Source organism: Mycothermus thermophilus (assembly GCF_041956435.1).
Source record: "Mycothermus thermophilus strain CBS 625.91 unplaced genomic scaffold VTJ04scaffold_1, whole genome shotgun sequence".
NCBI lineage: Eukaryota > Fungi > Ascomycota > Sordariomycetes > Sordariales > Chaetomiaceae > Mycothermus > Mycothermus thermophilus.
Genome location: NW_027191427.1, coordinates 4,551,372 through 4,573,703, shown reverse-complemented (window position 1 = coordinate 4,573,703; position 22,332 = coordinate 4,551,372). Strand labels below are relative to the sequence as shown.

Sequence of the window (22,332 nt, the reverse complement as noted above, 5' to 3'; positions counted from 1 at the left end):
CCGACATCCCGATCCGGCGACCCGACCGACCGAACCCGACCTCATCTCCTGCCTCTTTCTTGCGACGAGTATACTCGCACATACCAACCATCATGACCACAGATGCGCACATCACGGACCCGTCACTGGCCGCGGTCATTGAGACATCCAGGGCCGCCCGGGAACAGGCGCAAGCGCTGATCGACCTCATCGCGCAGACCATCGCCGCCGACAGCAACGCGCCCATACGGAGCGAAGCCCTGACGGAGATATCGAGGCAGCAAAAGCTCCTCGTCGCTAACATCGCGCACCTCCGCGGGCTGCACCGCGCCGCCCATTTCCGCGCGCGCGACACCAAGAGTCAGACGGCGGAGGCCCGACACGAGGTGGACGTGCTGCACTTGCAACTCCAGAATCTGTATTACGAACAGCGGCATCTGGAGGGAGAGATTGCCGCCTGCGAGAGCTTTGAGTATGTTTCCCTTGCCTTGTACACACCGTGGTGGATCGATGAAAGCAGATGCGCTGACTCTGTGTTTATCAGACATACGTACCAGCAGCTACCGTTGATCCCAGTCGAGGAGTTCCTTGCGCAGCACCCCGAACATGCCGATGACGATGAGAATGCGCTTATGGTGGCGCGTATCAACCATGAGAAGGCGGAACGCGAGGCTCTTGAACAACAACGGCTGGAGCTGGTGAGGCGTAAACAGAAGTTGATCGCCGAGAACAAGAAGCGCCGCGACGACCTGGCCAACCTAGATAAGGACCTGGAGAAGTTCATTGACGTGAGTCCTTCCCAAGCACCCCATGCCCCGTGGATATTCGCTGTTGACATCTGCCCTTCCAGGCTGCCAAACCTATTCAGAAGATGTTCGAGAAGGTTGTGTGAAGGGAAGGGTTACCAAGGTCCCTATTCACAGGTGTGGCCTTGGTTAAAAGAGACCTCCTAGATCCAGGCCCCGGATGGTGCAATTCCCATGGTGTTTGGAGAATCCTAGCCATACTGGCCGCCGGAACTGCGATGCTGGCACCGTCGTCTATCTACCGCTTTTGAACCGGCCGGTCCAGCAACAAGACTGTCTCCAGAGGTGGATGGGCTGCCGGGAGTCTCACCCGTCACGAGTGGTGACACGTGATGAATGGTCGTGGAAATCACGTTAACTGCCGGGTGATTGCCCATTTGTTGAGATATTGGAACCGTCCGGAGGATCTGGAGGATGGAAATAATAAGGGGTGGCCACGTCGCGACCGTCGACGGCCTGGTTCGCAATGCGGATGCTTTGCGGCACGTCCGAGACTCGATCCTTCGTCCCACAAAGTCCACACATTTACATCCTTAAGACGGAGGTTTACTCGGCCGCGAGGACCGACACCTTCCCCGAGTTACACCTCGACCAGGAGCCTGCAGTGGTAATCACGGTTGGCTGCCACGATTGGGCTCTTTTTGGAATGGCTGGTTCATGTTGGAGAAAAGGGGATTCTCAACCTGAATGTGATCACTTGAGCGCTTGGGCAAAGTGGTGTAGATATATTTTCTCATGCGCACTATTGAAGCACAGAATGTCAGCCAGGATGACGGAATTTTGCCGCAGTTTCCGTTTTGTGACCGCATTGCCTCCTGCGCAGTAGTCAGATCTTGGGAATTTCAGAGCCGTGATGTGCGCCTCCTGTTTGGGATCCTTGGCGGCAGATTTGGCCTTTACCGGCGTCTACTAATAAGGTTGTTCGTTGACACTAAGTTTGTGCTGCGTCAGTCATGTGTGTACGGCGGGAAGCCAGCTGGTGGGTTGGCACCTTGGACATGCAAACCGGTCTCAATTCTGTATGTATTTGAAGGAGAGAACCTACTAATTCATAGGTAAGCACTTTACAGACGTTATACTCTACAAAGTAGGTAAACTGGAGTTGTAGATCGGGTGTACGGAGTACGCCGTCATCAAGATCCGCTTCTACCGAGCACATCCAGAACCGTCAGCCTGGATCTCCAGGATCCTGGTCTCGGAGGACTGAGACAACATCAACCAAGGAACGGCCCAAGATGTTGCGTTGTCGGCTGGAAGCGAAATGACTCCCGGGCGGGATCGCACCCTACAAGCCAAGGCTGACAGCCATAAAGCTTGGGAGAAACAGGGAGCGCTGTTTTTTTCTGCTTGCCAGGAGGGTGGGAAAGGATCACAAACTTCCGCGATTTTTGTCCAATGGGACGCTTGTCAAGCCTGTCGAGTAAAATGAGGTCGAGAATCATGCAGATGCTAGCTACAGAGACGCCACTTTCAATTGAATTCAAGGAGCCTGCTCCTGTTTCAACGCGCCGCACACTGTGCCTGGGTGCGGAAATTTACTTGCCGTTCCTCCGTACCTGATCTTCAGGTTGTTCCATGTTCCCAAGTTTTCCTGATGAATGGGTTGCGTCTGGCTCTGCAGACAAATGCTCCAATTCGCGCCAAACACGCGTCATGGACGAGCTAATCTAAGGAAAAAAACTGCAGAGCCTTGCGTGACCAAGCCTTTTAGTACAACCCACGCACAAGAAACCTAGTTCTGCGTACTTTCAATGTTAGTCATGAGGCTCAATCCTACCCATATGAGCTCCCTACGTATGTATGTACAGTACCTGCGTGCCCCCCACCGCTTGATTGTCAGGTAGCCAACGGAAACATGGAAACTGTCCGGCGTTACAATGGTTACGCGGGCAGCCACGGTGGATTCAGAAGCTAGCGTTGTCAATGGCTGAGGTCTGGACCGGATGGCACAGTGACGGGTCAAGTCACAAGCGCGAAAAGACGCGACGAGACAACACAAGTTCCCGCTTGAGAGAAAAAGTTTGTTCCGCGCCCCTGCCGTCCAGCAAAGGGATCTACGCCGTTGAGCTCGAATTGAAGTTCGTTTACCGATGCTGCATTGTACATAGTTGCCTGCGTAATAAGGGGTGAACTCGGCCATCATGAGTTCTCACAAGCTCCCTGATCACCACAACAACACACAATGCTGCTTAGGTGTGGGGGGAGGGTGTCAGGGCTGAGCGGAAACCGTGTGGCGCAGGGACCCGCGAACAGGTTGAGGTGGCGCGGGTCAATCCCCGTTTTGTTGCTATTAGTAGTTATAGTTTCTGCAGTTTCTTCCAAGTGAAGATTTCCCCACATCATGAGTTTCAAGTCTCTCGGTCGCTGGCCTCAGCGTAAAACTGGACGGACGAATAACGTTTTCTGTCCTCTGTGCCGCAGGCCAAGCTTGTGACTTTGTGCCGCTGTTCAAGGCTGGAGATTTTTGGGATTCTTTGATTTCTTCATGCGCTCACCTGAGGTCAGTATCAAGGATGCAGCGAGCACGGAGTAAGCGTTGGCTGATTTAGGTGCTGGTAAGCTGACGATGGGAGGTTGGTGATGGGCGAAGCACTTATCCAGATTGGGACGGGAGTCTACGAAAGACAGAGTCGTAGGCGTTGGGCATGCCCGTCATAGCTCGCAGATTGTGTGATGATTGTCCCACAGCTTATGTATCCGTACCTACAAAGTAGAAGAACACCGTACCAGCCAGGCTGGCAACATGGGCGCAACCTTCAGGGAAGTTCAACATCAAGCAGTCCGTCAACAATGCTGGAAAGGCAGGGCGGTGTTTCTCCATTTCCGAATTTCACTCCGCTATTTTGAACAGTCAGCCCTGCCCTGGAGGTCAGGCAACAAGGTTACAGCCTACCAGGCCCGAAAAGTAGACTACAGTGTCAATTTACAGAGTTTCTACACTGTCCGTATGGCATGACAGCGTTACCGTACGATTACGGAGCACCGGCTGGAACTGCCGTGGCTTGGCGCGCCCTCTCGAGCCAATCTTATCCCAACCGCGGCCCTGCATTGGAGCTGCGGATGGGTTGCCCTGGATGCTTCCTGCATTTCACCTAGCCCCAGACACACAGCCTTGCGACGCCGACTTTCCAGTCGCTCCTGTGACCAGCAGAGCTGAGAGCGTCCAGACAACAGGTTTCGCAAATCCGAAAATCTGACAGCCAGACCCAGATCAGACAAACCTCCATGGTGCTGAGATGCTCTCTCAAAGTCCATCCCACAAATGGCGAAACTCGCCACACAATCTGCCCAGAGATTGTCTGACGCGGACCTGATGTCACCGCCCCTTCCAGTTGTGAAGAGGACACAGCCTTGCAGCAAAATCTCCCCATGGAGCGACAGAACACAAAACACCATGGTCGCCAACAGACAACATATGGTGACTTCCAGGGCTGATTTGCGGCACAAAACAGACGGGATTTGGCTTGTCTTCTGGATCTTCTGGCGATCAAAGTCGAACTCGCTTGTCTGTGACCGCGCCACCGCTTGACTTGAACCACCATCCCAGACTGAGAGGTGAAGGCTCGCTGACCAACAGCCCATCCAATCAGCCCCGGCTTGGCCAGAACGTGTGTGGCCCAAATTTGACAAGCGCGGAACAACTCAGTAGCAAGATGGGCATGGGATGGATGTCGGGTTTCCTATGAAAGCGTATTGCACTGTGTTGTAAAGGAAGTTAGGTAAGGAACGGGCGAAGAGGCTGGGGTGCCCTCCGTCCCTGGCCGTCGCATCACTGGTCTTTGCTGCTGCACGTCGTTGGGCGGAGAGAGCTTTGCATCCCAGTATTGGTTCGTCAGAGAATTGTTCGCCCAGAAGAGTGGTCAGGGACGCGTTGGCTGCGTTTCCCCTTTTTCTCTGACCCTGGAACGGGCCTGGCGCCGTGGGGTTCCATTGCCAGCACTGGAACTGCTCCAAGCTCAGCTTCAAGCACGTTCCCCCGACTTAGCCCCCCCAACGTTACCCCCCAGTCCAGCCTTGGCCAACCCAAGGCAGAGCCGAGCCCAGCGGCGCACCGCTTGTCCAAAGCTGCCACCACTTTACCTACACCCGACCGCCAACCATTCTGCTCCGAATTTTCCTCCTTTCCTTCTCTTCCTCTCTCTGACCTCTCCTTTTCCATACCTCCTTCCTTCCTCCCCGCCATCACCAGGCCTGCTTGCGCCAGCGGACCTGTGCAGGCACCACGTCGAGTACCACTGTACTGTACACAACCCCCCGCGTCCCTGTTGTGTTGTGTCCACCACAGGCCCCTTCAATTCGACGTGTGCTCGACTCAATCTCCGCCGTCAACGCTGCCCCGACCTCCTGTTGCCGCCTCCTAGCAGCCAGTTGAGCCCGTCCCTTGGTGCACCTCGTCTGCCAGAGGAGAACACAGCACGACGCGTCGCCTCTCCTTAACCCAGCCACCTTCTCCAGTAATCAGAAATTGGTTTTTTTTATTCCGGCCCTCGGTTATTGTTCCATCCATCGCCCCGTTCGCAGCACGGCCATCATGTCCAGCATATTAGCATGGAGCAGCCGCCGCGCCGGCGGCATTGCCATGCTGAGCACCATCGCACTCAGCTACATGGCGATCACAAGTGAGCTCGAGGCTCAGCGGCATGAATACAAATATCAATCGACTTTTCTTACTGCGGCCGCGCCCACAGGCTACAACCCGCGGACGGCCCGGTTTTGGGTTAAGTTTTTTGCGTGGTACTGCTTGTTTATTCACTTTCTGGTCTTCGTCTTCCCGCTGCGTTCCTGCTGGGCCGTCTTTTCCATCACCCGCTCTCTTCGCCAGGCCCAGCGCTCCAAGGCTCTGAGGGCTCTCAAGTTCGGCCACCGCCGCCGCGGCTCCTCCACCTCGCTCTCCAGCTCCGAAACTCTGACCTCATCGCGCGACGTCAGCTCGACCTCGAGCAGCGAAGCTGGCGACCTGGACATTGAGCGTTACGCGGATGGTGACATTGCTCCCGACCGGGTCATTCACGCCATTGTGATCCCCAACTACAAGGAGGAGATTGAGACCCTGCGCGAGACCCTCGAGGTGTTGGCTTCGCATTCGCAGGCGCGCAACACGTACGATGTAAGTTGGATCCCAAACCCTTTAGTTCCCTTTTTTGCACTTGGTCTTCCCCACATCCCGCGAGAAGGCGGTCAATTCAGCAGGCTTGTCCCCACGATGGGCTAGGCGGCCGGCGCAATGTGTTGGCGCTGCGATTGCTCCGACTGGATGTGTGGGGAATGCTCTCAGCTCCAGGGAGAACCGATGCTGTGGCTTCGCGTCAACCCCCGCGCCATGGTCCAAATTTTAGGTGCTAACAGATGGCCTTTCCCAGGTTTACCTTGCGATGGAGCAGCGGGAGCAAAATGCGGTGGCCAAGGCTACTGGTTTGGTCAACGAGTTCTCCAAGAAGTTCCGCTCAATCGACTTCACGGTGCACCCGCCCGATCTGCCTGGCGAGCTCGCCGGCAAGGGTAGCAACATGGCCTGGGCAGCGCGTAAGCTGAGCGAAAAGTACAGCCTCGCTCAGCGCAAGGATGTAATCGTCACCGGTATTGATGGTGTGTACACCCACCCGCCTCCGTAACCTCGCAGCTAGCCATGCAATCGGTTTGCCACTGGTTTCAAGGCTGCAGCTGCATGTCAGGCACCCCGCTAACCAAGTTTGTCTACCTGCAGCCGACAGTCACCTCTCAAGCGCCTACTTCGCCAATATCACGACAATGCATATGGCGTATCCCGAGACGGCGACAACCACGCTCTATTCCGTGCCCATCATCTTCGATCGCAATGCCCAGAACGTCCCCGCCGTTGTCCGCGTCGCCGACATCCTGTGGTCCGCTGCCGGTATGTCTGGTCTGTACAAGGGCTCTACCATCGCCCCGCCCACCTCGGTGTACTCTCTGCCCCTGGAGCTGGTCGATCGCGTCGGCGGTTGGGACTGCGATAACGAGGCCATTGGCGAGGATTTGCACATGTATCTCAAGTGCTTTTTCGCGCTCAACGGCAATTTGACGGTTCGCACGGTTTTGGCCCCGGTCAGTCAGACCAACGTCACGGGTGGCGGCTATGGCAAGGGCATTCCGGGCATCATAATGGATGTGCGCGCCCGGTACAAGCAGGCCCTCCGGCACATGTGGGGTGCTCTGGACACCGGCTATGCTCTGAGGAAGGTCGTCGAGGTCTGGAAGGAGCGCAAGCACACCTCCAGGGCGTTCCGGCCTCTTCACACCTCTCTGTGAGTTTCCGATCCTTCGAGTTGATGAGCTCAGACTAATATGATACCCAGGAACGACGATTCGGATAGCTACGTCCCTCAGTCGATTGATAGCGCCGGCTCCGACACATCCTCTGAGAGCGGCATTTTCTCGGACGTCGTGACGGACACGCTCAAAGAGCCCGATTGGAAGAGGATAATCTACCTCTTCCACCGTCTCTTCGAGGCCCATTTCCTCCCTGTGCAGATGACCATCCTCGTCATTGCGTCGACCCTTTTCGTGTGGGTCATGGATGGGGCGCCTGACGTCCACCACGTGTCCTTCATCTTCAGCATCTGCAACGTCCTCCGCACGCTCGGTTTCATGGAGGTTGCCCTGTACCTCTTCCTCTACGAGAGCTTCCATGACATCTGCGTCGAGACTCGTGAGAGGGAGATGGGAGACGCTGGGCTGCTCAAGGGCATGCACTTCTCGAAGCGCAAGCTCAAGACCAACTTCATCGACTACGTCATGGTCCCGCTGGTGGCGCCGATTTTTGGTTCGATTCCATGTGCGCAAGCGCAAATATACCACTTCTGGACGCTGGATTTGGTATATACCGTCAGCAAGAAGGTGACCAGGAGGCGAGCGAAGTCACTGACAGGCGATGCGCTGGTATAATCGCCCGCCTGGAGTGGTTCCTTCACGACATGTTTGTTTTCTTCACGCGACATTTGCTCTTCTGTTTTGGTCTTCCCCACGCAGCGCCACGGACCGCTTCTTCTGCATACACATACCCTTTCTCTCGGCGTCACCGTTCCGCTTGAGACGATACAAGCTCATCAATCAGTGGCATGATTGCTCTCTCCCCCGGGCATCAGCCTGCCACTCTCCCCCTTACCCGAGTGCCCTGGCCTGTTAATTTTTTTCACTTGAGGAATTTTCACTTGTTGCGCATCCTGGCGGACCACGCCGGCTCACGCCGCCCCTGGGTTTTTTTCCCGGCCGCTTCTGCGCTCTTTCATCGACACGGACTTGAATGCGCAAGCGTGTGTAATCAAGAGGACATGATGTTGATATTTACGGCATGGCAATCGGCATTTTGGCATCTAGATCTGGGGGGTTTCGAGTATTTTTTTTATTCTTCTTTGTTCATCTTTCCTGTTTCCCGCTTGCGTTTTTAATGGAGGGGCTCATGGGAGTTTTTGGAGCGGGAGAGGAGAAAGGGAAATCATTGTCTACCGGCAGGAGGTTTTAGGGGGAAACGGGGTCATCAAACACGGATCGGATACCCGCCTGCTGGCGCCATTCGCTCACGGAACATCTGGAACGACACGAGAAGGCAACTTTGGGGGGGATAGCATATTTTGCACCGGGAGGGCGTCGCAGGCACACGCGCATTCGACATTTGCTCAGAGAGGCCGAAGCTGATGACTCGATTGGATTATCACCGACACCACGAACGACACGAAACTCGCATGATACAACAAGCAAAGCTACGCCTGCGAAACGGAGCCTGGCCTCTCCGCCCTCTACGCACATCCCCACCGCTCGCCGACTTGGAAGAAGACGAACAACGAGAGAAAGACGAAGAAGAGACCTTTTGAGATGGCGGTCCTGGCGCCCTGCGATCCGTGTCTGGGGGGCGGTGCATTGGGACCAACAACATGGACCAGGTCCGACCATCCCAGGGGGCGTCTGACTTAATACCACAACAAGGACCGCCATGCTCGGTTTTTTTGATAATATTTAATGCATTACCCTAATGTACATAGTAACGACGGAGAAGATGGAAGGGCAGCAGAGCGGAGGTGTGGAATATGGGAGTGAGAAGCAGGGAGGCTGAGGAGGAGGGAAGCATACAGGCAGGCAGGGGTCGCCCATCACGGCATTCGTCGGGTTACATGGCGGGTGGGGGTGTTGATGGGTGACTTTTGACCTGTCTTGCCTGATCTCTTGTGCTCTCTTCTCTTCCTTAACTTCACTCCACCTCTCTCACCACACCACTGGATTTTGAGTGGACGTCATCGCTTGGCAGACACACAAGGACGAGGAAGCAGCAGCAGCAGCAGCAGCAACAGGAACTCTGGGGCATCCGGATATTCCTTCATCCTCTTCATGAGAGAGGGAACGGGGGAAGAGAAAGAAATGATAGACATGACGAATACACCCTCACGCTCGCTTTTTTTGGGGCCTGCGCAAATGCATCTCTCTCCTGTCCGTACATGTCCGAGCTGTGTATATAACTGCCTGAAATAGCATGACGTTATGGTTACTTTTGTTGTTTGATACATGATGTGTTTTTTTGATCTTGTTGATGTGATGATGGTTGGGATGGATTCTGTATGGATTGACTGAGCAGGTTGGACATCCGCTCAGTGCCGCTCATGACTTGGCTACCTTAGATGCATCTACTTAGGCATCATGATGGTCTTGGCTCTTCTGAACACGAACTCCTGCTACGCCCAGACGGTAACTCAGTAGACCTATCTGCAGATAGAGCTTGTTGACTCTCTCCTCACAACGAGCGGGGAGCCAGGTAAGTGATAGCATGCGGAGGAGAGAGAGGGGCAAAGTTGCTGTTAACGTGACATCGCCGCACCCATAGACTATGTAGTAGTAGTAATAGTAGTAGTAGTAGTCTGCAGTACACAGCCTCAAGGTTAAAATGACCTGAACCGTTTTTCGTTTCCGCCTTGCTTTCGGTTGGGCTGATTCGGCGGTGCTCTTCTCCTCCCCCCGCCGCCTGCGAACCAAGTACCGCCCAGCCAGTTAAACTAATGCAATGCATGATGACCTCTCCCTACAGATGTCCACACACACACACACACACACAGACACACATGCGTTAGAGCTGTGGGCTTAAGTCTAAATTGGGGCCGGTATCTATGGGGCAGAGCATGTATGTACACAGTATGTCCCACCCTCCCGCGGTGGAATGAGGGTCTGTATTGCATGGAAACAGGGTAACTCAGGTAAGAAGAGGGGTCAGCGAGGTAAGGTAGATTCCCCATCCCCAGGTATATCTGTACATATCGATCCTGCTGAGTCGTTGAATGTTTGCAGAAAGGCCCGGCCCCCACCCCTCCATCCCCGCGTATGCGCCTCAGTTTGGGGTCGAGGTAAGCACCAAGCTAACTAAGCTCAGATTGGAGGGTTGCACCAAGCGAGCCTCGCATGTGGTTTATGTGTGTCTGACGAGGAGCCTGACGAGGATAGGTAGGTATGGGGAGAGCGGGCGTTGGGTCTTGTGAGAGCGGAGGTAAGATGCTTAGATTGACGATTGTGGCTTGGAAATGTGCGGTATTTGAGTTTTCCCCCTTGTACTATGTATGGACTTGGCGGACGAGAAACGGGCGGAATTAAGTCCGTGTGGGAAAGGGGTTGACGTAGGTATCTGTGGTGGTGGTGTCTGTGGTGGTGGTGGTGGTGGTGGTGGTGATGATGGGAGTGTAGGAATGGGATGGCGAGCCGCAGCCTCGCAGGACACCTACCTGAGGGGTGGGACTTAGCCATCTTCATGTGATTCCCTGAAGCTCCCTGAGGTAGGCAGGTTTGGACGAGATTATGAGAGGTGGTTGTGGTCTTGGAAGACGATATGAAGGAAATTCTTTTGGTTTCTCAGAGACTTACCAACTTACGTAAAGCAGTCATCATTCAGGCGGGCTCCGAGGACGCAGGCCTATGCACCCACCTTCCTTTGATTCAACTTTGCTTTGGTTGACAGACGGTAGAATCCCAAGTCAAACAGCAAGCATCCGACCCATCGATAATGACATTATACTTTAAAGTGAAGTCCAGATCCCATAGCAAAACCGGATGAAGATGTACCACACTCCGTTTAGTATGTACTGTCCCTGGTTGATGCTGTGGTGTGGGCATAGACACATGAGAGAAGCTGGTGGTGATTGGGTTGAATTGGGCCAGCTTGGGCGAGATACACCTGGATGAGAGCTCGAGGTCGGCGCTTAACCAGCAGAAAAATGGGACGATTTTTGGGGCTTTTCGGGTGGCAATGACATCAGAACCGTAAGGTCGGGTCTCTAAAGAGAGGGGGGAAAGGAGGGGTTCATCACGTCCTCAAATCACCATCATTCTGCTTTTTGCAGTACTCTTATGACGTGGAAGATTTTTCTCTCTCAATAACTCTAGAGATTCAGACTTTGTGCAAAAGATGAGCTTTCGTTGTCGCTTAACGATTCGTCGTGATGGAATCTTCCTGGTGTTTCATCACTTCAAAAAACCTAGGTGACGATTTCATCATGGATGGGCAGAAACGGCAAGAGAACAAGTATTCGACTTGCTCGTGAGAAGAGCTGGTACGTGTGAAGAATGTGTATTTGCTGTTTGTCATCACCCCTGGAGTTATCACTGACACTAGGCCAAAGAGAACCATCACTCCTCCATCCAGCCATCGTTGCTCTGCCTTCACTCTCATATAAATAATGGTATTGAGAACGAAATGTAGGTAACAAGAACCTAACCCAGCGCCAAAGCTCCTCCCAAACCACCTTACAAAAACCCTCTCCCTTCTCCAACCCAATCGCCAAAAACACATTCAATTCAGAAGCAGAAGAAAAAAAGTCCGCGACACACTCGCCCTCTTTACATCCCCAGCATGCTCATCTGCCTCCTCAACGGGCTCGCCGCGGTACTACTCTCCTCGCTGGCATAGCACGCCGAGTCGGTATCGATATCCCACCCTTCCTCCTCCTCATCCGTCTCCTCCACACCATCCTTCTTATCCTTGCCCGCGTCGAACGCCTTTTGCGTCGCGGCGCGCGTGTTCCACCGCAGCGTCCGCGACACGCTGTCGAACCACTCGGTATCCGTCCTCACGACCGTGGGGAACGGGTACTGCGAGGCTGTGATGGTGACGTGGTCGCCCTGCTTGAGCTCGACGCGGCCCTTGCCGTCGAAGGCGCAGTAGGCGGTGGCGCGGCTGTTGTGCGGCACCGACACGCGCAGGAGCATGGTGTCGGAGAGCACCATGGGCCGGAAGGAGAGGGTGTGGGGGCAGATGGGGGTGAGGAGGATGGCGGGGATGTCCGGGTGGACGAGGGAGCCACCGGCCGAGAGGGAGTAAGCGGTGGAACCGGTCGGGGTGGAGAAGATGCACCCGTCAGCCTGGACCACGGTCAGCAGCTCATCGTCGCCGTACAGCTCCAAGTTGGAGACATAAGGCGACGGGCCGCGGTCGATGACGAGCTCGTTGAGAACCTCGAACTGCTCGCCTTCCTCCATCTCGTGGCCCGATGTCCCGTTGCGGTACACAGTGCAGGTGAAGCGCATGCGGAGGTTGACGCGCATGCCCTCGTCGCCCATGATGCGGTTGAGGTGCTCCTTGTAGCGCTCAAACTCGAAGCTGGTCAGGAAGCCGAGGCTGCCCAGGCTGAAGGACAGGACGGGCGGCACAATGCGCTGGAACAGCCACGAGGTGAAGAGCACGGTACCATCGCCACCGAGGGTCAGGACGAGGTCGAACTTTTCGGGCTGGCTCCAGCACAGGTCCGGGGTCCAGTACCGAAGCATGTCCTGGAAGCGGGGGTTCATGTCGAGGATGCCGCGGGCGTTGAAGCGCTTCGAGTGGCGCAGCTTGGCGTCGACGTAGACGTTGACGCCCAGGTCGGAGCCGTAGCGCGGGGTCTGCAGCAGCCAGAGGGCCAGCTCGCGGGTCAGGACGACCAGCTGGTTGTCGCGAGCCTTGGTGACGATCATGACGTTCTTGACGGCGCGCTTGATGGGCCGGCGCGCCAGCTGCTTGGACACCTCGCGCACACCGGTGGCGGTCTGGACCAGGCGCGAGTGCGACATCCAGTCGTTGTTCTTGATCTCCTCGAGGACCTTGTCAATGTTGACGGCATCGTCGAAGCGGTTGTGGTAGAAGCAGGGCGACTGGAGCGACGGGAAGGCAGCGGTCGGGGTGGCCATGGAGGCGAAGCGGGAGTTCTGGGCCTGGGCCAGGTCGTTCAGGGCGTCGGACAGCTGCTGCGACGAGGCGCCGGCCGACGACCCAGGCCGGGTGGTGTTGTGGGCAGACAACATGCCGGGCAGGGACAGAGCCTGGGGCTTGTTGTTGCGGGCAACGGAGGCAAGGGCCTTGATGATGGTCTGGCGCGGAACCGACTCGATGGACGGCGCGTTCTTGCGATGGCCGCGAGCAGGAAGAGGAGGAGCGGGAGCCAGGCCGGTGGTGCGCGGCAGAGGAGCGGAATTGGGCGGGACGAAACTGCCTGTTTCAGGCAGAGAGGATTGAGGCTCAGTTACGGAATCATGATGGCTGGCGGCGACGTCGGTGGTGGTGGTGAGGGGCGCGGTCGGCCCGGTAGGGGTCTTGAGCACGGTTGCGAGGTCGGGGAAGTCGATGGAGGTGGAGGATGCCGCAGGGGGGGACAGGGGCAGAGGCGGGAGAGACTCAAGAGGAGGCAGAGTCGGAGGGTGAGATGAGGTGGTGGTGGAAGAAGAGTGTTGAATTTCCTGATCCTGGTCTGCGGGGCGAGCGAGACTGGGGGAAAGGGCAGGGTGAATTGAGCCGGACATGGTGGTCTTGGGGAAGTCCATGGCTTAAACTTTCGAGTTTAGCGGGTGGGGTGGTTGCCCAGGTTTATTTTCGGCTCCGCTCGGCGGTTGTTCCGTCTTGGTCTTTGTTCAACTCACTCTGTTCAACACAAAGACAATTGATTGTTAGCATCCATATCATGACTACTACAGGTATCCGCCAATTATTCAGAATTACAAAAACTGCAAGACTCCTGGTGCATGCCCGGCGCTGTGTAAGTGTTACCGGCCGGAATCCGTTGCCGACCCGATCCACGTCGGACGCCGTCTCTGCCACCGGAAACGCCGCGGAAACGCCGGGAATGACATAATGCCAACAGCAGCAATAGGAGAGAGAAGAATGTATGCTTACCTCAGGATTCACTCCGGAGAACAGCAGAACCAGAAAGACCCGTAGAGTGTCGCTTGAGGTTTCACTCGATTCTTCCACCCAATACCTCCCAGATGGGAACGGCAACGGCTTTTTCAGTTCGGATGCTGGTGAGACTCGAAGCCGTCCTAGTCCAGCGATTTGGCGCCGGGCAAGATGCAAGAGTGTGACGTCGATGCAGCCGCGTCCTTCACGTGGATGGAAGGGAACTAACAGATCTGTGATCTGTGATGAACGGCAAGTGATGGCGGATAGCGGTTGACACCAAAAGAGACTCGAGCTGGATGCCGAGATGTGACGCTTTCCGAGGCGCACGGTGATGGGTGACGGGGTGGTGGGTGTGGTTGGGGATATCCGGACTGCCTGCAGCGAAGCTTATGCACGTCGTGTCCAAGTGACGGAGTGATGCCCGCAGCAATTGGACGGCAGCGTTGTGAATGCCGGAGGACAAGAGGAGCGGAAAAATAAGAGGAAAGCAACAGCGTCGACGCCGGGAGCCGCAAGAAAACGAAGAGCAAAAATTAAAAGGTTAAAAAATATACGCTGAAGAAAATGGTGGTCAAACTTTGGACAAAGAAGGTGAAAGACAGGGCAGAGAGGTTTGGTGAGGTCAGATCGTCAAGATCAAGAACTGCCAGAGCTCTACTGTCCCAACGTGCTCCCGGAGCCGAAGGAAACAAAAAGAGAATGTGAAAAAAAGAAAACGAAAAGCCAAAGAGAGAGTGGTCAGGTTGGAGTACCGAGGCAAGCCTGTCCTAACAAGAAACAGACGTGATAGCTCCGGCTTTGGAGGTTTTATGGTTTATACCTACGTGCTCCCGTTGTCTGATACTCGATGACCCTCCCTGTCCTGGATTTGGACGTGCAGACATCCAAGACATTCAGGGTCAGGGGGAGGGAGCAGCATTCGTTTCGCCTCCAGCATTTGTTTGCGGGGGGCCTGATCGTTCTCGGCGCCAGGGTCAGGGTCCAACCCAAACTTGGCCTCCCCCGTCCCCAATCCGCGGCGCGAACTCCACCTCCATGGATGTGGCAGGGGACATGGACGGAGGAGTCGAGGCTAATGGGGAAACGGGCCCTTTGGAGGCGAGTGTACGGTGTCTGAGCGGGACGGGAGTATTGTTGAGAGGTGTCTTCATTGACTGTCATGAACAAACTTGGGAGGTGACGAATACTGTTCTCATCAATCACCGCGGGCAGTTTCTACGGTACGTACACCCTATCGACCATCACATCACATCACATCTGTTGTTCCCATCCGAAGCTCCCATAGGTGCTGTAGCCGAATGTGGCTTCGAACTATGCACTACGGTCGACATCCAGACGCATGCCCTCCCACCGGATCTCCATGTGCATCGTGCATCGCATTGCGCGGCTCCTGCAGCGTAGCACCATGCCCAGCAACACAAAGTTTCTGCGTTTGCATTCACGTCACCATCCATCCTCAGTGGAGGTGGGAAACCTGTCTGGGCGTTTGGAGGCTCATTCGTCTCATCTTGTTCCCCTTGGCTGGGGTCTGAAGCTGAATCGTTGTCTGGGCGCCCCAGTCTCCCCCGCCTCGTGCCGCGAGCCGAAGCCCCCGCCAATCTGCCAGCCACCGGACAAGAACGCTCGCTGTCTGGACGGCGATCAACTTCACTCTGCACGCAACCCATCCTTCTCCCGCCGAAGTGTGGTTACTTTGATGTGCGTTTGCATGGACAAAATCCCAGAGCCGCTCTTCCGCGATACCGGGACGGCCAGAGAGGAGATCATGGAAGTTTGCTTCCGCAGAAACCTTGGTGGAATCAGGGAATCAGGGCAGGGGTCATTCACTGCTGCTGGGCCTGTGGGCAAGCTCTTGGAAAATGCCAAGATGAGCAAATCCCATCATCTTCAATGTTGAACCCACGGGCCATACAAACCACCCAGACGTTGAAAAACAAACAATAAACTGGCCGCGGAGTTGCCAAATGCCAGTCCATCTCTCCGAAAAGGCGGCTTTACAAGGTTGTACGCACCAAAACAGGATGAAACAAGCCCGACGGCCCGTCAATGGGTCCCAATCCCAGACACGACCAACGCTGGCGGCCCACCCATGTTTGAGATGGTCGATGGTGACACTCTGGTGGCTGTCGATCCGAGGGGTACTGGAGTAAAAATACGCGGGTCTATAACGCGGCAACGTCGTAACAAAGCCCACCAAGGAGCCCTTGATTCTGGGTTTGGCTGCTGTTTTTGGACGCAAAAAGGGGAATTGAGCTTCTCTCGGATCTGTGAGACCGCCTCACTCGCTTTCTCAGGTCGTAACGGTGCTCCCAAACAAGGTTTGCGCTGCTCGTTGCTCGCTGCTCGTTACCATGTGGAGCGCCGAACTCCCATGCTTTGATCCGAGTTTATCCTCCTCCCACCCTGTCCTTCTCTGACACAACATGGCGTAGCTCCTCGTTTTGTTTGTCGCCATGTTCCGCGATGCGAGCGGCAATGTTGCATAGAGTTCGGGGCCAAGTCCTCCCCCTTCTTCGCGACGCGAGCTCATCCTGACTGATCCGGGGTGTCAACCCCTTGGCGGGTTGTTTGAAGGCATCGTGGATGTTCATCGCCGCGGCAGCCGCGTCACTTCCAATGGAGATCCGCTGTCACTTTGGCTTCCATGGTCGTCCGAAGGAACTGCCGCAGGTCGGGCCTGACGGCGGAGGACTCGTCGTCGAGCTGCATGGCGGCTCCGTCGGGAGCAGGACGGCAGCAGATCTTCTTGGCGGTTTCGTAGACCTCGTCCCATTCTTTGACGGTGAAGTCGCCTTCGCTCTCGGCCAAAAGGAGTTCGTCCTTGGACGTAAAGGCGAGCACATGGACCGACCGGGCAGTCTCAACGTCCCTCGGGCGGGGGTCGATGATGATCTTATCGGCGCCGTCTTGGTGGGTGAGGGCAATTGCCGTGGCGGTGGCCGTTGCGCGCATTGGGATGCCGGCCGATAGCAGAGCCAGGACGGCGGTCTGCATGAGCGCCGGCATGAGTGCAAAGTTCTATTCAGCCAGGTCAGCAACCATGTCGACTCTACAGGTCAAGGGCTTCTCTTGAAGCCGTGAGCTGTTAACTTACCAGGCTAGCCTGAACCAACTTTGTGTTCACATAGTCGTTCTCAGGCGAATCCTCAACCTGCAGCACAATCTGGATCAGACAACGGGGGAAGTTCTTGATCAAGATGAGCTGAGAGAGCGAGGACTGGAGGATGGCCTCAAGGTGCCGTTCTCGGGTTCCTATATAGATTCACGAAGGTAAGCGATGGTCCCAAGAAGGAGGTTGTTCTCGAACCATCTCACCTCCAACCCCTGCGGCTGGTCGTACGATCACATCGACATGTGCTTCATATGCGTGCTCATCCCTCCTCTGGGCCTCGATGGGCCCGTTCACCGAGGCGAGGACCGTGTAGCCGGCGTGCGAGTACCTGGCCGACCCGTCTGCTCGCGGGAGGACACCAAACGCCACCTCTGGTGTTGATGAGACTGTCATTTTGTCAAATATACCGAAGGCGCAGGAAGCTGTTTTTATATTATCACTTCCAATGGAGGCATCGGGTGTCCAAGCCGGTCGATGTCGGCGGAAGGTGAAGGCCCCAGAGTTTTGCAGCCCCAGGCGGCTCTCGATGGGCTGATTTGCATGCGGCTGCCCCACAATTTTGACGTGCCCAGAGCCAAACGGCTGCACTTGCAAGGGTGCTGCAGCCAACCAAACAGCAGCATCGCTCGGCCTTCAAGCCTCCAACGTTTCCATCTTGACCTCCTTCCATCCTTCCCATCGACCCCTCGAACGGTTCATCGAACCATTTCTACTCCTTCCGCTCCCAGATCTATTGTGAGCACAGAAACAGCTGAAACATGACATCAACACTACCCACAGCTCCCTCCGGAGAGCCAGCCAGGCCATCACCGTCCGCGATGCAAGCCCCACCAACGTCATCATCAACATCATCATCAAGCGGGGCAATCCCGAGCCTCAAGGACCGCATTCCCAAACTGGAGCCCCGGCGCCGGAAACCCGAGCCGGCGAACCCCATGCCGGTCCCGGAGACTCCGGAGCCCCCACCCCGTCCGGACCCAGCTACGCTCTCCTACCGGGTCCCGACCCGCCGGATCCTGTCGCCGGAAGACCACAAGCTCTTCCTCTCCTCGCCCACCTACAACCTCATCCTCGCCTTCATCTTCGGCATTTCCGAATCCGTCCTCGACAAACCCATCTCCTCCGTCAAAGACGCCGACCTCTCCCCCACCGTCCGCTCCATCCTCGCCATCCTCGACGACGCCGAATCCCTCGTCCGCTCCACCCCGCCCGACGACCAAGCCGGCTCGCGCTTCGGCAACAAAACCTTCCGCGTCTTCCTCGACAAAGTCAAATCCCGCTCTCCCGAATGGCACTCCTCTCTCCTCCCTGCCTCCCTACCCCCCTCCGCGCAGCAAGAAATCTCCACCTACCTCCACCACTCTTTCGGCAACCGCCGGCGCATCGACTACGGCTCGGGCCACGAGCTCAACTTCTTCATGTGGCTCCTCTGCCTGTTCCAGCTCTCGCTGCTTTCGCGGTCCGACTTCCCCGCCATCGCCCTCCGCATCTTCCCGCGCTACCTGGCCGTCATGCGCCAGATCCAATCCGCCTACTACCTCGAACCCGCCGGGTCCCACGGCGTCTGGGGCCTGGACGACTACCAGTTCCTGCCCTTCCTCTTCGGCGCCAGCCAGCTGGTCCACCACCCCTTCATCACGCCCCGCGCCATCCACTCGGAGCTCACCCTCGAGGAGTTCGGCTGCGAGTACCTCTACCTCGGCCAGGTCCAGTTCGTCAACAGCACCAAGACGGTCAAGGGCCTGCGGTGGCACAGCCCCATGCTGGACGACATCAGCGGCGCCAAGAACTGGGGCAAGGTCGAGGCTGGGATGCGCAGGATGTTTGTCAACGAGGTGCTGGGCAAGCTGCCCGTGATGCAGCATTTCCTGTTCGGGTCGCTAATTCCCGCGGCTGAGGGCATGAGCGAGCCGAAGGAGGAGGATCGGGCGGTCGATAGCAGCGATGACGAGGGCGGCGAGGTGGAGGTGTTTGACGACAAGGCCGGGGTCAGGCATGTGCATCACCAGAACGTGGGGTGGGGGGATTGCTGTGGGATTAAAGTCCCGAGTAGCATTGCCGCGGCGGAGGAGATGAAGAAGAAAGGGGGAGGAAGACAGTTGCGAAGGATACCGTTTGACTAAGGTTGATGAAATGGTTTCCGAGTGAGAGCTCGACTCCACCATGACAGTACCACACAAACCACAACAGACCCAACACAGCCCACGGTGCTTCAATGCCTGAAACAATGCCTTGTTCAACATCCCAGGTGGGATGGATGCTAGTAGTAGTAACAACTATGACGATGCTATACCATGCAGAACACGACCCTCCCTATGAGTAAACCCAGACACAAACTCCCAGATACCTTGCAAGTCACCTAAGGTACAATGACGAAGTACACAACCTATTCCGAAATGCCAGATAATAGAAGAGAGAAGGGTATCAAAACACAGAATTCTCCCACAAAAACGCCCACCAATGATGATGATGATGATGATGATGATAATGACACCGTTTGCCAGAATGCCAGGATGAGAGAAAAAGATGGGTGGAAAATGAGTGGAAAAGGGGGGGCTACTCCGATGTGTGCCCAGTATCCTCTTCGGGATCGACTCGCTTCGCCGATGGTCTCGGTCTCGATGCTGCTTGTATGCCACCAATCCCCGTCTTGTCTTGTACGCGTGGCTTGATGTTTTTAGTCCTCCCAGATGGTCTCGAGATCCAAATCCTGCCTCCGCTCGGCGCCGCACACGCTCCACCGCTTCCTCTTGTCACGAGAGCTGAAGCCGCTCAACGTTCGGCCGCGGGTCGGCATGTCGATACTGTTCTTGTTCTTGGAGTCGGCGGCGTCGGCGGCCGCTTTGAGCTGGGCGATCCTCTCGGCTTCCAGCGCCGCTTCTTCGGCATCTGGGGAATCCGGGATCGTTTCGAGGCTGGAGATGCTGGGGCTCCGAGACCTTGCAGACGTCGGGGTCGACGGAACTGAAGAGGGGTAGGATGTGTAGTATGCGGAGTGGGTTCCGGGGATCGAGTCGTAGGAGCGATATGCTGGGGAGGTGGAGAGGAAAGGCGGGGTGGTCGAAGGCGCACTGGTGGCGGCTGGGGCGCTAGTGCTGGCATTGGAGACCTGACAAAGCGGAGAAGCCGGACGGCGCAACTTGGGTACAGAGGTAAGCGGCGTGATGCCCATTGACATGTTCGGCGTGATGTCTCTGGAATGTCTCCTCTCCGGGTCGAGGACCGAGACCCGGGTTGGAGACGAGGGGAAAGATTCGTCGACCGGCTTCCGTGGGACACGAACACGGCTAGGCGAGCCCGAGGGACTTTGTGGACGGATATGGGGAGAGTAGAGAAGGTGGCCTGTGGCATTTATGCCGGGCATGGACTGGGTGCGTAGCATGGGAGGTGCCAGGCTCGCGGCCGAGCGTGACCTCACATGGTTGCTAGACAAGGGAGAGGAAGCACGGGGGCGGTAGGGAAGAGAGGGCGGTAGCCACGACGGTGAGATGGGAGACGACGGCGGCGGGTCGGTGGAACGACGAATGGCGGCAGGCTTCTTCGGGGAGGTCTCTGGGTCGGGAGAGACCGAGTTTCCACCCGTCGGCGGAAGGCTGAGGCTCGGGGCAGGCGAGCGTCGAAACTCCTCCATCCTCTGTGTTTCGGGAACCGGCTCCATCGTTGGCCGAGGTTTGAACTAGACTCGAGAGGCCAGACAGTCAACGGGAAACTGGATGCATGTAAGGTATGTCGGTTGTCGTGGAGGGGATACGGGAGATGGTCAGAGTCGACTCTGTTCCGTTTGCAGTCGGCCCTGGTATTTCCGGTATTTCGGTGCCTAGAGTTGTTGAATCAAGGGCGGGAACCGCGGCGCAACTCGGTTGGAAAGCCGGCGTAGCAGATATACTGGGTGTACTCCGTACAGACCGTACAGCCTCCAACCGAATGCTGGCCTTCGTACTATGATGTCGACAAGACCATGGCCCGGGTGGGGGATGCGGGAAGGAAATCGAACAAGGTTCGACGAGAAGGAGGATGGAATCCGAGAGAAAGACGGTGAGTTTGGGATTTTGGCGGTTGTGAAGCGTCGACAGGTGTGACGGGACGGGGTTGCCGGTTGCACTTCAGTCCAGCAGGCAGGACAGGCAGGTCGAGCGCTCCTGACAGCCGGCCGGACGACCCAGGGAAGGGGACTTAGCGCAGTTGGCGGCAAGTGGGTGCAGGCTTGCAGGCACGTCTCTCGGTCCCGGAATGCAGGGGAGCATCCAGGGCGGGGTCTTTCTCGGCAAGTCAAGCGCCAATGGCGTCGATGCGGCACGAGGCACGCAGACGCAGACGCAGCGACGGGAGCGTCTTGCGGGGGGCCAGGGTCCGATTGGGGATCTGTCAAGCTGCTGGAAACAGCCCACTTGTGGACTCACTTGCGCCTGGGCTTGGTCTTGTTGCTTTAGTGCAGAGGCGTTGCTGTGGGTGGGAGGGTTTGAGTGGTGACAACAGAGACAACAGAGACAACGCTCGTCTTTGGAGGTTTAAAGCTGGTGCTTTTGTTTTGGATGTTGACGTGCAAGAGTCGTCACCTCAGTTTTCAACCCCGTCCAGTTTCATCCGATTGGGAATTGTGGTCCCGCGCTTAAGAGGGAGGGATCGGTGGCTGAGTGGCGCTTTATTAGTGGAAGAGGTGGTTGTCTCGGACTTAACAGGGTCGGGTACTCAGGCGCAATGCTGGCAATGCTGGCCGGGAACATCGGTCGTGGAAGAGAGGAAGGTCAGCGACATGCCCGCCGTCCGGCTTAATGCCTCTCTTTTTCGCTCCTCCTCCTCCCGGCACCCCGGGCCATGGACCTTCGGAACGGCCGCCCGAGTCTTCCAGCGACTCGACCGAACATCCAGGGATTCTTTTCTCGACGACTTCGACAATGTGTTTCAACGTCGATGAGTGGCAATTGAGTGATGCCCAATGGGCAAAGACAAGACAACAGGCCATTGTGGATTCGACCCCCCAATCTTCAATGCTCAGCAGCTTGTTTTTCCCCATCGCCCATCCGATGTTTTGAAACTTTGCTTGGGCGATACAACCCTGCTTCGACCAGGAAGTGGGTTGTCGCTGCACGTTTGCCAAGTCGCTCGTTCGGGTCCAGTGTTGGTAAGGTGGAGGTCCACTGTGATGCCGATTTTTGTCCATAGTCCTGGAGAACCAAGACATTCACCAAAAAGTCAACTTCGTCCTGCACGACATGACGGCAAGGATATCGCAGCGATTTGCCAGAACACGTGGGTTGTCCGCGGAAGCCGGCCATGCTGTGGATGGCATTCGAGGC

The 22,332-nt window shown here is 56.4% G+C and overlaps 14 protein-coding genes across 14 annotated transcripts; 7 read left to right on the top strand and 7 right to left on the bottom strand.

Moving 5' to 3' along the window:
• Positions 1-92: 92 nt before the first annotated feature.
• Positions 93-871, top strand: VTJ04DRAFT_1721 (uncharacterized protein; the record flags this gene model as incomplete). Its single annotated transcript, XM_069359440.1, has 3 exons — positions 93-451; positions 524-767; positions 830-871. 3 exons carry the CDS (start codon positions 93-95, stop codon positions 869-871), a joined length of 645 nt encoding a protein of 214 aa, XP_069224329.1.
• A 74-nt stretch (positions 872-945) lies between these two features.
• Positions 946-1,396, top strand: VTJ04DRAFT_1720 (uncharacterized protein; the record flags this gene model as incomplete). Its single annotated transcript, XM_069359439.1, has 2 exons — positions 946-1,097; positions 1,171-1,396. 2 exons carry the CDS (start codon positions 946-948, stop codon positions 1,394-1,396), a joined length of 378 nt encoding a protein of 125 aa, XP_069224328.1.
• Positions 1,397-3,298: 1,902 nt separating this feature from the next.
• On the top strand, positions 3,299-5,222 carry VTJ04DRAFT_1719 (uncharacterized protein; the record flags this gene model as incomplete). The annotated part of the gene is made up of 2 exons (XM_069359437.1): positions 3,299-3,314; positions 4,798-5,222. The coding sequence occupies 2 exons, from the start codon at positions 3,299-3,301 to the stop codon at positions 5,220-5,222; spliced, it is 441 nt and encodes a 146-aa protein (XP_069224327.1).
• Positions 5,223-5,316: 94 nt separating this feature from the next.
• VTJ04DRAFT_1718 (uncharacterized protein) lies at positions 5,317-7,688 on the top strand (the record flags this gene model as incomplete). The annotated part of the gene is made up of 4 exons (XM_069359436.1): positions 5,317-5,892; positions 6,146-6,371; positions 6,490-7,048; positions 7,100-7,688. 4 exons carry the CDS (start codon positions 5,317-5,319, stop codon positions 7,686-7,688), a joined length of 1,950 nt encoding a protein of 649 aa, XP_069224326.1.
• A 173-nt stretch (positions 7,689-7,861) lies between these two features.
• On the top strand, positions 7,862-8,191 carry VTJ04DRAFT_1717 (uncharacterized protein; the record flags this gene model as incomplete). The annotated part of the gene is made up of 1 exon (XM_069359435.1): positions 7,862-8,191. One exon carries the CDS (start codon positions 7,862-7,864, stop codon positions 8,189-8,191), a length of 330 nt encoding a protein of 109 aa, XP_069224325.1.
• Positions 8,192-8,261: 70 nt separating this feature from the next.
• Positions 8,262-8,735, bottom strand: VTJ04DRAFT_1716 (uncharacterized protein; the record flags this gene model as incomplete). Its single annotated transcript, XM_069359434.1, has 1 exon — positions 8,262-8,735. One exon carries the CDS (start codon positions 8,733-8,735, stop codon positions 8,262-8,264), a length of 474 nt encoding a protein of 157 aa, XP_069224324.1.
• A 2,293-nt stretch (positions 8,736-11,028) lies between these two features.
• Positions 11,029-11,565, bottom strand: VTJ04DRAFT_1715 (uncharacterized protein; the record flags this gene model as incomplete). Its single annotated transcript, XM_069359433.1, has 2 exons — positions 11,029-11,050; positions 11,384-11,565. The coding sequence occupies 2 exons, from the start codon at positions 11,563-11,565 to the stop codon at positions 11,029-11,031; spliced, it is 204 nt and encodes a 67-aa protein (XP_069224323.1).
• Positions 11,566-11,612: 47 nt separating this feature from the next.
• Positions 11,613-13,568, bottom strand: VTJ04DRAFT_1714 (uncharacterized protein; the record flags this gene model as incomplete). Its single annotated transcript, XM_069359432.1, has 1 exon — positions 11,613-13,568. The coding sequence occupies one exon, from the start codon at positions 13,566-13,568 to the stop codon at positions 11,613-11,615; it is 1,956 nt and encodes a 651-aa protein (XP_069224322.1).
• A 43-nt stretch (positions 13,569-13,611) lies between these two features.
• Positions 13,612-14,860, bottom strand: VTJ04DRAFT_1713 (uncharacterized protein; the record flags this gene model as incomplete). Its single annotated transcript, XM_069359431.1, has 3 exons — positions 13,612-13,665; positions 13,918-14,309; positions 14,806-14,860. 3 exons carry the CDS (start codon positions 14,858-14,860, stop codon positions 13,612-13,614), a joined length of 501 nt encoding a protein of 166 aa, XP_069224321.1.
• Positions 14,861-16,213: 1,353 nt separating this feature from the next.
• VTJ04DRAFT_1712 (uncharacterized protein) lies at positions 16,214-16,453 on the bottom strand (the record flags this gene model as incomplete). Its single annotated transcript, XM_069359430.1, has 1 exon — positions 16,214-16,453. The coding sequence occupies one exon, from the start codon at positions 16,451-16,453 to the stop codon at positions 16,214-16,216; it is 240 nt and encodes a 79-aa protein (XP_069224320.1).
• Positions 16,454-16,530: 77 nt separating this feature from the next.
• VTJ04DRAFT_1711 (uncharacterized protein) lies at positions 16,531-17,428 on the bottom strand (the record flags this gene model as incomplete). Its single annotated transcript, XM_069359429.1, has 3 exons — positions 16,531-16,941; positions 17,018-17,175; positions 17,239-17,428. 3 exons carry the CDS (start codon positions 17,426-17,428, stop codon positions 16,531-16,533), a joined length of 759 nt encoding a protein of 252 aa, XP_069224319.1.
• Positions 17,429-17,853: 425 nt separating this feature from the next.
• VTJ04DRAFT_1710 (uncharacterized protein) lies at positions 17,854-19,158 on the top strand (the record flags this gene model as incomplete). Its single annotated transcript, XM_069359428.1, has 1 exon — positions 17,854-19,158. One exon carries the CDS (start codon positions 17,854-17,856, stop codon positions 19,156-19,158), a length of 1,305 nt encoding a protein of 434 aa, XP_069224318.1.
• A 273-nt stretch (positions 19,159-19,431) lies between these two features.
• Positions 19,432-19,707, top strand: VTJ04DRAFT_1709 (uncharacterized protein; the record flags this gene model as incomplete). The annotated part of the gene is made up of 1 exon (XM_069359426.1): positions 19,432-19,707. One exon carries the CDS (start codon positions 19,432-19,434, stop codon positions 19,705-19,707), a length of 276 nt encoding a protein of 91 aa, XP_069224317.1.
• Positions 19,708-19,712: 5 nt separating this feature from the next.
• Positions 19,713-20,693, bottom strand: VTJ04DRAFT_1708 (uncharacterized protein; the record flags this gene model as incomplete). Its single annotated transcript, XM_069359425.1, has 1 exon — positions 19,713-20,693. One exon carries the CDS (start codon positions 20,691-20,693, stop codon positions 19,713-19,715), a length of 981 nt encoding a protein of 326 aa, XP_069224316.1.
• Positions 20,694-22,332: the final 1,639 nt, after the last annotated feature.